Here is a 12,677-nt window from a genome sequence, read left to right as displayed (position 1 = left end):
AAGTAGTGGTTCAATGACAAAGTCAATCTTAGTGGAGATCCACTAAGGATTGACTTTGTCATCAAATACGTGGACGATTTACTCATTGCAGTGCATTCTGAAGACAAGCATCTCCTCACCGAGGCGTTTGGGAGCATCCATGACAGGATAAAGTTCACGATAGAGCTGGAACAAGAGGGAAAATTGCCATATTTAGATCTCAACATTCACAGAGATAGAGAAAACAAACTCAGTACTTCATGGTACACAAAACCCAGCTCATCTCAGAGATTACTCAATTACAATAGTAGACATCCTCGCTATACCATCGTTAACGTTGCCCGGAACCTGATTAGGAGATCCAGAATGCTCACCACTAATCCGCATGAGAATGCTGATAATCAAGTGGCGAATATCCTCCGCAAAAACGATTTCCCTGAGGGCGTGATTGAGAGATTGATGAGACAAGGGGGGCGACCGGATACTCGTGGTACTGTTGCGCTGGCTGACCAGATGGAGTTCTTTCACACTCTTACCTACATCAGGGGAGTCTCTGAGAAGCTTCAGCGAAAGATCATGCGCGCCACAGGGATAAGGGTTGCATTCAAGCCCCCACGAAAAGTCGCAGAATTCTTCTCCCACGTAAAGGAGCCGGTTCCAATGGACAGGAGGTGCGATGTGGTGTACAGTATTCCTTGTAAGGATTGCCAGAAACGGTACATTGGGACTACGTCCCAGATGTTGAAAAATCGGCTCAGTGGACACAAAAGTGATGTGGGTCCTCCCATGAGAAACTCCAGGGCATCCTCACTGTGCATCCATGTGGCTGCTACTGGACATGAATTTGACCTAAAAGCAACAAAGATCATTGATCAACACAGGAATCACAGGAAAAGATTGATTTTGGAGGCAGCTCACATCAAGAAGAATCTCTCCCGGATTGTAAACAGACGTGAGGAATGCGCGGATATAAACATTGCTTATGCAGCATTGCTGCATGAAACATGAAGGAAACCGCTATGCCACTATGCCACATATGTGTTATCTCAATGTTTCTAGGATAGTCCCCTCCCCTATATTTTAAATAATTAATTCAGTTATGCCTCAGATAGTTGCAAAGAAAAGTCAGTTATAGATAAGTGAAAGAAAATTGTTGAAAAAAGAGGTAAAATCAAGGAAAATATTGCTTCCATAGTTAGCAAGTTAGTTAGTTATCCTTTTTCTTCCCTTAAATAGAATTCTCCTGCATAAAAAACCACATGATCACCAATATCAGACGATTGACGATTCCCAAACAAAGACACAATTGAGTGAGTTAGGAAATTTTGAAAAATTGAAAGAAATGAAATTTTGTAAATTGATGAAAAATTATAAGAAATGTTTAATAAAAATTCCAGCCACTGAGGAAGACGCACAGAAGCGTCGAAAGCTTTGGCCCTAAAATTGAAAGGATGTGTTTGGGTTGACCTACCGTCCCTTGGCTGACGCAATCGGAAGGAATTTTTTCCTAAAACACCAAAAACTTAAAACATCCCGTCAGTTTCCACTGGAGCATCTTCCTCAAGGCCAAGTCTCTGGAAATTATTGACATTCGTTGGCATAATTCACAAAAAAAATGGTCAGACTTTTTCCACATATTTCACAATATTTTTTGTTAAAAAACAATTCCAAACACTCAGATTCATGTAAAATATCCGTCAAAGTAGTCAATTGCTGCTTATCATGACGATGAATTATGCTTTAGCGGTCACAAAATTCACAAAAAGATTGAAAAAGCACCTCGGCAGGACCTTATAAATCATATGATTTTGTAAGATTTTCTTACAAGTTATAAGAAAATATTCGGCCGGAATACCAAAACCTTTTCTTTTCTATTATAGCAAAAATGTTTCTCGCGACGTGTTCTAAAAGTTGAACTGTGAAACTTTTTAGTTCTTACAAATTTATAAGTTTTTTTTGTGAGAATGCCAAAAAACCTTATAACTCACGAATTGTAAGAAAAGAAAAGAAAATATTTTTGCCAGAATTAGCTCCATTGTTTAAACATTTTTAAAGCTATATGTTTTATTACTAATATTTGGGAATAAGAACCTTGGATGAGAGAAACGAGCCAAGACAAGAATTTTAAGAGAAAAATTGAAAGAGAATTATTATCGTTTGACCAAAAGCACCTTACTCCTCCGCCTTATATTCACATTTTGTCTGTCATGAGAATTTAGTAAGAGCAAATGGGGGGTGGTAGGGTAGTTGTCTGTATTGTTCTTAGTTGGCAAAATAAGACGGAAGATAGCAGCAGCAAAGGAGAGTTATGTGTGTGCCATCAAGAGACGACATCACGACGGCGACGACGACGATTCGAGTTTTATTTGACGATTTGTTACACGGAAAGAGACTCTCTTTTGAGAATTTAAGGGTGCACCATACAAATGTATACAAACGTACCCATAGATTAGAGAATATTGCGAAAGTGCGGAGCGCTCTGCTGCGATGGCGACATGCGGGGGGGGGGGGGGTAAAGCGTATTATACAAAGAAAAAAAAACAGAAGAGAGAACGTCGTGACTCTTAATAGGCGCCATCAGACATGAGTTCTTACAAGATTTCTTCTATTTTTCTCTGCATCCAATTGTTCGTAGATTAGATTAAAGTATCTATAATACAGAGGACGTCACCCAAGCAGCTATGTCTTGGGGCGTGCTATTTATTCTTGACACACAACCCTTAAAGAGGGAAGATCTTGTGTATTTGGCAAACTTTCGCTCGTCCTATTTTTTGTTGTTGCGCCCTTGCCCGATTTCCTCTATTGCGCCGAGGAGCTTGCTTTTTTTACGATCACTTTTATAGCGTTAATTTGGAAATTCCGGAATTCAATGTACCCGCGTTCTCTTTTCAACGAATTGTCTCCCTCATCTGGATTTCCCTCTCAGCAATCCGGAAGAAATGAAAGATACTACCAAAGTTTTTTGAGGGCAATTCACTGCTGATTTGCAAAATTAATTTGCCCGAGATAATAGAGATGATATTGGTTGTATGTCGTAGAAACAAAGACTTGATGTCGTCTTTGGAGCAAGAGACTTTTCCATTCACGCTTGAATTTCTTTTTAATTTAGGACAATTGCCAAAGTTTGCTTTCTCTTCGAAATTCAACATTATGGCACCTTATGAACAGGAAATTGTTTGACTTTCGCTTATCCTTTTAAAGTGAAAATTAGTCGTATATAATGAAAAGTCTCCCTGGGAGAACCGGATATATCGTGATGAAAACTCGGCCTTGATGAAGATCACTAGAAGGTCAAAAAGCTTAATAGAAATGATTTATTTTCTTTTTAGGGATGAGAAGTTTCTTTGAAAATATGCCAACTTTAGGCCTGACATGATATTTTCTTGTAATAAACAGCCCTTTCTTGAGAAAGAAAAGAACACACCAAAAGCTCGCGAAGACAAAAAAAAAGAATTCTTGGGAAGAAAAGGGAGGTCTTCCAATCATTTTCTCACAGTATAACCATTTCCACGGAAAAGTACGAAAACTTTTAAATTGACTTGATGGGTTAGTTTTTCCAATGATGAATTTTCTTATACGTTTTTTTTCATGCTGCGTCATCTCCGTCGACGAGCTGTTGCGTAATCCCAGAATCACGTTGGGATGGGATTCCTATTATTTTTCTCCTTGACTCTGTATAGCTCCGCCACCCTCTATCGTGAAATGAGAGCTTATATATTCCAACAGGGACGGGGGGAGGGGAGAAATGGACTTCACACTATTTAACTTTCTTCCTTTTTTTTTTAATCAGATTTCATGCACCACAATTCACTCACATTTGTTACAAAAGTGACTTGCCATATAGTTAAGAAGCTTTTGGGGTACGTATATATGACTATTTGTGTTGAGAGTTAATTTTATATAAGCTTTTGCCTCTTATACGACGTGTGGGGAGACTTTCGTGCATGGCATTCTCCTTTAGAGCTATGGCCATTTAATATGTTATTTTATGTTATTTCAGTGGGGTGGTGGTGGTAGTTATCTCACTGAATGATTTATTTATAAGATTGTGCACAAGACATTGTATAATTTTTTTCTCCTTCGAGAGATGCCTCACAATTCATTTGTATGTGCTTTGGGGTTTTGCCATCGTTTTCGTATTTATTCTCCTCTTTGTGCTCGCATTGGTGGTAGCCTCCAACTAAAAATGTTTTTCATAAACTGAGAGAAAAACATAAAATGCTATATCTCTATGTTGTTTGTAAAATGTTGGTATTCTATTGCTTATAACATGATGAAATTTTTAAAATGTTTAATGTGGTAAAAAAAGAAGGGAAAAGGCAATGTTCCCGTTTTTAATTGGCTCAAAATTAAATTTAATTAAAAGTATTACAGAACAAAATAAATATAATTAAAATTACACATGAAAACGATAAATGCATTACATTAATCCTATTTTGACATTTTATTGCATATCAACGTAGTATTAAATGGAAAGTAAAACGAGCATATAACCGAATACTTTTGCTTTAAACTAGGAATATTGTCTTGGAGAAACCTCAATATCTCCGGGGAGGATGAAGGACAAACACAAATGAATATACAGCAATATGACAGGCATTAAATTGGGGTTAGTTGTTGTCTCCAGTGTTCAATTTTTCTTAACTAGACTCGACACCCCCATGGCATTTCTCGTGACGTCCCAGTGGCAAATAGGCCTGGGGATTGTGTCACACACAAATAAGACGACATCATGATCCTTTTATATGCTCCGTCTCTCCAATCACCCCATACACACGCTAGATGGATTCCATGAGGCATGACTTGCACACAGCACCATCATTCATCCTCTCGCATATATTCCGTGAAACATTGGTCACCATTTCCCTGATCACATGGGAATCGATCTCGGGGAGCAATTCATTTACTTTTTTTTTTCATTTCATAATTTCCCCGGGATTACATGTGTGTGCAATTAAATCCTGTTCCTGGGATCCATCATGGTCCGTGAGCCAGTGTCATGTTCAATGGTGTATGCAATTTCCAATTAATAAAGCGAACGGTAGTCATTGGATTGATATGAAAGAGTAAAAAAGACCAAACGAATAGTCGATCATATTGCACAAAATACGCGCCCATTTTGCCTAATTAAATGTCCGTATAAACACAAATTTTAACCATCAATTACCTACCATACCTTTTAATTACTATGCTGGATTTATTATTATAAATTGCACCAACAAGTCTTACATTAGGGGAGACCGGGGTAAAAATAGTCATTTTGGAATTTTCAAATGCCAATTTCTCCCAAAATATAAATCGGAAAAATCGGAAAAAATTAGGGTGCAAAGCCTTACCAACCTATAATTTTTGACAGTAATTTAGAGGTTATCCGATCAGTACTTTAGGAGTTAAAAATGAAAATAGATTTTTGGCCCATTTCCCAAACTTTTGCGTATTGAGAAAAACGCGTTTTCCGAAGTTTTCCTTCAGCAATTTTCCAATCTGATAATTTTTCTCACTAGCTGGGTTACTACAGAAAACATTGCCAAGGTGTATTCTTCAATAACTTTTAATGATTTTTCTCTACAATTTTTTGAATCAAAACATACCCCTTGGGGTAGATCTAGTCATCCCATGTAAATCATATGGGAGATCGAAATTTTTGGCATATTTTCTATTCATTTGTTGCAAAATGGCGTGTTTGAGAAAATCGCAAAATTCTCTGTTTTAGTGCGTATAAAAGTGAAATTCCTTGTCGCGGATCAAAAGGTGAGAAGTTTAGCTATCAACTACTATCAATCTCTCAGGTGGAAAATCATTGGAAATGTCGGAAAATTCGACCGACTTTATTTTGCCAACTGGTGACTATATTTACCCGCCGCGTTTAAAAAAAGTCAGAAGCGGAAGGGTTTAGGAAAAGCTCGAAAACTCATATTTCCCGTGGAGATAGAGAAAAGTGGTCTGAGACAAAGTTGTAGGCAAGGAAATTTCCTATAAGAATGACCTATCGAGGAAATTTTCTTGCCCTTGGGGAATCCTGCAGATAAGGATTTATGCAAATTGACTATTTTTACCCCGGTCTCCCCTAACCATTTGGCGTATATGCGGCTTTTAGCGTTTGACCACATATCCCTAGTTGCAAAATAATTCTCGTTTAATCCAATTTTATTGCAATTTTCGTTATAAATCACCATGAGATGTGATTTAATATCCCGCATTTTCCCAATTAAGATTGTGCAAAACTATAAACTTAATTAATTTTAAATGTATTATCAATTAATTTTTTTTAATATCAGTTCATTAATTTTTCAAACGTAATTTTCAAAAATTAGTTTTGCTTTCATTTCCAATTCCAGACTGAAATGTTCGAGAAGATTTTTTTCTTATATTGTTCAAAAGAAATTGAACTTTTATAAAAGTTGGTTAAGTATCGTCAAATTATTTTGGAAACTTTTTCTGCGTTAGTTTTTCAGTTAATTTGAGTCCAGGGGCGTTTGCTAGAAATCTAGTTTCCAGACCCTACTCCTGTCTACGTCTCTGTTTGAATCTACAAATAAAGAACTTTTATATATTTTGCACAAACAGAGAAATAATTATTCTTTTCATAACTTTTTTGTAATTAATAAATTAATTTTTGTAATTGTTTGGCCTCTAGAAAATGTCTTATAATATTTTTAAAAAATCTATATTTTATTAAGAAGAAAAAATAATTTTATTCTAACGGTTTATAATGGGGAAAATTGAAATAATTATTTTCGAAAGTTGATAGGTTCGTAGAAAAATCGTAGAATAAAATATTCATACATCATCCATTTGGACACATAAATAAATTGTGCTTGGAAAAAAACATATTATGCTAATTTGTATTGAAAGTAGACTAGAATGAAAATTTTAAAATAACTCACTTGTATTTATCAAAATCAAACAATAAAACTCGTTGGCGCTAAATCGAGGTGAAATTGATAGGTGAATTTTCTATACCTAAAGCTTGCACTGCACATCATTGATGGAAAATAAATAGCCAGCATATTGGAAAAAAGCAAAAACAAAAAAGTCAACAAAATATATTTGTGCAAATCTAAAAAAATTGGGAAAACTCCAATAGATGGTGTATTTAATCGATTTTCCTCTTCAGCAATATTGTGTCAAATGAGTGACACCAACGGAGGATTTCAATTCCCAATGCGGAACATAAATTTCAACGATATTCCAAATATAAATAAAATTATTTATTTTGCACTCTGCAGAATGGATTTTTCTGTTTATTCTATATACGTGGTATACATATTCTGATGGACTGGAGCGTTTTTTTTTGTGCCCCATTGGATTTTTTCGCATGGAATATAAATTGCATTTTATATGTTGTATAGGGCAAACGCGTATTTTGTAAAAACAAACATAAATCTATGCAAAAATAATTATGATTAATCTTTTATGACTTTTACCGAACATCATTTTTTTCTAACACACGGTGTGACGCTATGTATAACAAATATTATATTTTATTTTGTAAAAAATGTATGATTTTATGGTAAAGGATCAAACCAATGGGAATTTATTGAACCTGGTATATTTTATTTTTCCCCACAAGACCCAATAATTGTTACTAATTTCATAGAATTATCCATATCTTTTAATTAACCAAAGGAAAATACCCATGATTCTCTTTCAACTTGTGAGCAAATATTTACACTGGAAAACTTTCCCCAAGGGGAAGGAGATGACAAAGAGAATTTAAATGTTGTGGAAGAGGACAAAGTGTGATGATAATTATAGTGTTAGTTTTCTTTCGAGAAGCATAAGAACTCATTCAGGAGAATGTCTCTGTTTAACTTTAATCTCTTTTAATCTTCATTTAGTGTGTCTCCTTAATTTCACAAGGATGCAGCGTTTCCTTACCCATATATACCCTCTGTACTATATGGACTCTTCGACATACATAGATGGTGTATTAAAGTGAGATTTCGTTTTTGGGATTGTGTGATGGTGCGCCATTACTCACTTTGGTGCCATTTGGTGCCTTGTTTAATGCCATCAATAAGTTAATGAAGTAAGGGGCACCAGCAGTCACAATAGATGTAGGAAAAAAAAAGTCAACGGAGGGCTATATACCCTTCGCAACAATTCCTCAGCCCCCCAGCACAACATATTCACCGACCATTTGGCGAACCATTGAGTCAGGAGAGAAAAAACGTGTAGTTTGGCGAATAAAAATTCAATAATAACATTTTGACACGACATTTATCTCTTTTGATTGCTCCCCCAAACCACCCTGAGAGCTAGTCAGTCATTCAGTCAGCGGAAACACCCTTCTTCGGATCCTTGAACAAAAGCACCCAAAATAATGTCCCAGTATCACGTACCACGCACATAGTTATAGTCTCTCCATGGTACATTGTAATGTAGTCGATGGGAGTCTGAGTAGGGAAGGAAGGCAAGAAGGTGGGGGTGGATGGAAAAGTTCAGTTCTATGTGGGAGCGCACTTGCGAGGAGTCAGGGTGAGACAAGAGAAAGTCAATCATAACGCGTCCAGTTATAAGAGTTGGTGTCCCACAATGTGTAGAAATTTGTTTATGCGTTGTAATGCGATTTGTGAGCAGAATTAGTAGACAAATTTGATTTTTTTGTAAAATTCGACAATTTGATGGATAAAAATGGTCATATCTCTGGTTCTATAACACCTACAGAAATTTCTTGACTAGTTTTGGAAAAGTACTAAAACAGGCTATAAATTGACATGAATTTCAATAATTTTCAAGGTCACCTCCAGAACACAAAATGGCGGCTTATTGTTTTACCAAAACACTTTTTGCCATTTTTTGTCCCGAAGGAATGGTTTTAGACATTTCTGATGTCCTAGTAAGTTGTAGAGTTTTGCAAAACCTTTAATTTGATACTAAGATGAGCAAAATCGGTCAAGCATTGTAGAAGATATGGCTATTAGAACTTTTCAAATTCAAGAATTTTTCAAATGGCTTTATCTTCTAAACGACGACATAGAATTTCTTCATTTTCGGACTGGTGAAAGATATTGAGTTAGGCTACAACATATCAAAATTTAAAGGAAATCGATGATGGGGATTCGGAGATATTGCCCCTTAAAGTTAGGCAATTTTTGTTTTTGTTTTTAGCACCTCTTGTGGATGTTTTTGAAACTTGAAATATGCCAAACAATTGTAGGGCTTCTCAATACCTTTCATTTGATACCAAGATGATCAAAATCAGTCAAGCAGTTCTCGAGTTATATCGAAAAAACACTTTTTGCTTTCGGCCGCCATATTTGCTAAACCGCTTGACCGATTTTCAAGTATGAATTGTTGATGAAAACGTCTTACTGAGCCTTACAACATACTAAAATTTCAAACCTCTAGCTATAAGGGAACTGGTCGACGGTATTTCAAAATGGCGGACGGCGGCCATCTTGGATTTTGAAAATGCGAAAAAATGAAATTTTACACCCGCATTTCTATAGAAAACTTCAAACCGGAAGTCTCTATCTGTTACTGTTCTCGAGATATAAGGCAAAGTTTAGAGTCCTAGACGGCAGGCCGGCAGGACGGCAGGACGGCAGGCCGGCCGGATCAAAAATTTTCCACCACCATTTTTGGAATGTGGGTTGTCTGAAACGTGCTCATACCAAGTTTGAGCCCGATCTGAGGGGGTCGGTTTTTCCGACGATTACAATACTTGGTGTTGGCCACGAAGTGGAACACCAACTAATTTCTAGACTAGTTATGAAAAGGTCTTAAAATAATCCAGAATATGGGATTAATTTTGATACTTTTCAAGGTCACATCAGGAACACAAAATGGCGGCTTTTTGTTTTACCAAAACAGTTTTTCGCATTTTTTGTTCTGAAGGAATGGTTCAAGAGGATTCTAATGTTCTAAAAAGTTGTAGAGAATTGCAAAACCTTTCATTTGATACCAAATTGAGCAAAATCGGATAAGTCGTTCAAGAGATATGGCTCTTAGAACTTTTCAAATTCAAGAATTTTTCAAATGGCTATATCTTCTAAACGGCGACATAGATTTTCTTCATTTTCGGACTAGTGAAAGATATTGAGTCAAGCTACAACATATCAAAATTTAAAGGAAATCGATAATCGGGATTCGGAGATATTGCCCCTTAAAGTTAGGCAATTTTTGTTTTTGATTTTAGCGCCTCTTGTGGATGTTGTTGGAACTTGGAATGTTCTAGACAGTTGTAGGGCTTCCTGAAACCTTTCATTTGATACCAAGTTGGTCAAAATCGGTCAAGCCGTTCTCGAGATATATCGAAAAAACACTTTTTGCTTTAGGCCGCCATATTTGCTAAACCGCTTGACCGATTTTCAAGTATGAATTGTTGATGAAAACATCTCACTAAGCCCTACAACATACTAAAATTTCAGACCTCTAGCTGTAAGGGAAGTGGTTGACGGTATTTCAAAATGGCAGACGGCGGCCATCTTGGATTTTGAAAATGCGAAAAAATGAAATTTTACACCCACATTTCTATAGAAAACTTCAAACCGGAAGTCTCTATCTCTTGCCGTTCGAAAGTTATAAGGCAAAGTTTAGGCGACCGGCCGGCAGGCCGGCAGGCCGGCCGGCAGGCCGGCCGGATCAAAAATTTTCCACCACCATTTTCGTAATGTGGGATGTCTAAAACGTGCTCATACCAAGTTTGAGCCCGATCTGAGGTGGTCGGTTTTTCCGACGATTACAATACTTGGTGTTGGCCACGAAGTGGAACACCAACTAATATAATGCGTGTGTCGTATTATTAAAAGGTTGAAAAAAAAAATATAAGAAGTGGAGGCTGACAGAAGTAAAAGTTCTGCTCTACACATGCCACGAAGGAGGTGTGGGAAGTCTTATAAGGCACCTCCACTTGAGTCGCACCGTCTTGGCATGCAACAGTGACAAGGGGTGAAGTGGCAGGACACCATCATGGTTGAGGAGTGTAGCAATATTTGCTTGGAAAAGACTCCTTGAGATGGGAGGCAAAAACTCGTTAACAAAACGTAATGATCCGAAGAAGAACACACAAGACTTTCTGCGTGTGTACGCGGCAAAAAAACATTTTTTCCCCATTTATCCCCGCACGTCACGAACGGTCGGGAAAACCCCGTTCGTGCTGACGGGAAATCCACTGGGGGGTAAATGGCGGGACTATACACAGCTAAGGAATCTCAAGAGGGTGGTTTGGTGTGGCGGCGTACAAGAAATGGGGACAACAACCCATCATCATTACAGTCAGCACTGGCTGGAAAGTGCGAAAGAAATTCGAGCTAACAAGAAAATTATACTCCCCGTACCTACCTCGGGCATTGAGTTTTCTTGTACACTCTGTGAAGCAGTGAAACTGGGAATAGTAATGGATTGAAATTTAAATTGTAATGCAGACTTACAGCGCGGAGCTAAGTTTAAGCTAGACCATGTGCCCGGAGTGAAAGGGAGGTCATTGTGGAAAAAGTTCCCGAGAGTGGTGAATGGTAGATGAAAATCTGCAGGGAAGATGCCTAGCTGTGGAGATGGGGGTGAAATGTGCTACTTTTGGTTGCAATGGTATCGCAGTATGAGAACAAAAGGCGAGATACCTTGAGGATTTAATTTTCTAATTTTCACTGCACCGACGGCCTTAATGGGATTGATAATATGCAAAGTGTTGGGTTACTTTTTAAATTCTTAATTAGCTTAAGTAATACCACCATCATTGTTTTTCATTGCATTTTAAATCTCATTAAATTATGACATCAGTTCTTGTCTTAACTTTAGATTATATGACGTTTCTGAGGTGTCTGCCTCTTTCCTCAGGTCTTTGGGCAGAAATAAACCTACAATTTATGTTAAATCCACAATATTTTTCTACCATCACCACACACAATCCTTTTCTCTATAAGCATTTCAATTTGTATGTTTATGGTGAAAAAAGACGTAAGCAGCCTGTGCGGAAATTTAAATTGAAAGCCAATTTTCTTTCTCATTAACTCAGCACGAAAAAAAGCATTTCCCTATATACATACTTGTGTTTCTATAATGTCGTGAAAATTTGATGAATCCATTCTCGCAACTACTAAAAGCCTTTTCCCATCTACCTAAAAAACACACAGCAAGGAGTGAAACCCAGTCACGGCTTCGACATTTTCCATTCACCCACTTTTTTGCAGCGGCATTTTCTTGAATGTTTCCCAACTAACCCTTTTGGATTTTCGTTCATTTTTCCCACATTCACTGTACCAAATGCAAGGTTTCCCGGCGATCGATCGGATCCATGAGAAACTCACCACCCCGTCACCCACCCCCATGAAACGACAAAGTACCATCCTTGTGGAACTTTGCACGGAGGATGTAAAAATTGCGAAAGCAAAAAAATCAATTTTTCATTTTTATGCCAACGTAGCCCTTCCCTCAAGCACTTTTCCGTCTATACAAGAAATCCCAGACACATTGACAACCCCCTCCTAAGAAAAAAAATGGTTTGATTTGTGGCATTTCTATCTACAATTTCTGGCAAAAGGAACTTTTTTAATAAAATATGTTATTATTACTTATAAAACTTTCATATCTTATGGTTGGCGGCATTGGGGCTTTGGTGAAGGAAAAAAGGGCGGGACTTTTTGTCACTCTCTTAACTGGTTTGATAAATTTCCGCTTCGGAAAAGTTAATTTACAAGGAGATGGCTGAAAAAATGAGTTGAGTGAATAAAAGCGACAGGAAGGAAGTGTCT

The 12,677-nt window shown here is 37.2% G+C and overlaps 1 protein-coding gene across 1 annotated transcript; it reads right to left on the bottom strand.

Annotated features, from left to right (window-relative positions):
• Window positions 1-534: 534 nt before the first annotated feature.
• Window positions 535-994, bottom strand: LOC129789546 (uncharacterized). The gene is made up of 2 exons (XM_055826408.1): window positions 898-994; window positions 535-828 (listed from the first exon to the last, which is right to left on the bottom strand). The coding sequence occupies exons 1-2, from the start codon at window positions 954-956 to the stop codon at window positions 543-545; spliced, it is 345 nt and encodes a 114-aa protein (XP_055682383.1). The 5' UTR covers window positions 957-994; the 3' UTR covers window positions 535-542.
• Window positions 995-12,677: the final 11,683 nt, after the last annotated feature.

This window comes from Lutzomyia longipalpis, chromosome 2, assembly GCF_024334085.1.
Source record: "Lutzomyia longipalpis isolate SR_M1_2022 chromosome 2, ASM2433408v1".
NCBI classification, from domain to species: Eukaryota; Metazoa; Arthropoda; class Insecta; order Diptera; family Psychodidae; genus Lutzomyia; species Lutzomyia longipalpis.
The sequence above is the reverse complement of the archived record's forward strand: the minus strand, read 5'-3'. Positions and strand labels throughout refer to the sequence as shown.

Coding starts and splice junctions, on each gene's coding strand:
- LOC129789546 (XM_055826408.1), bottom strand. CDS start 956: ATGTTTATATCCGCGCATTCCTCACGTCTGTTTACAATCCGGGAGAGA. Junction 829..897: donor CGGGAGAGATTCTTCTTGAT/GTGAGCTGCCTC, acceptor TGTTGCTTTTAG/GTCAAATTCATGTCCAGTAG.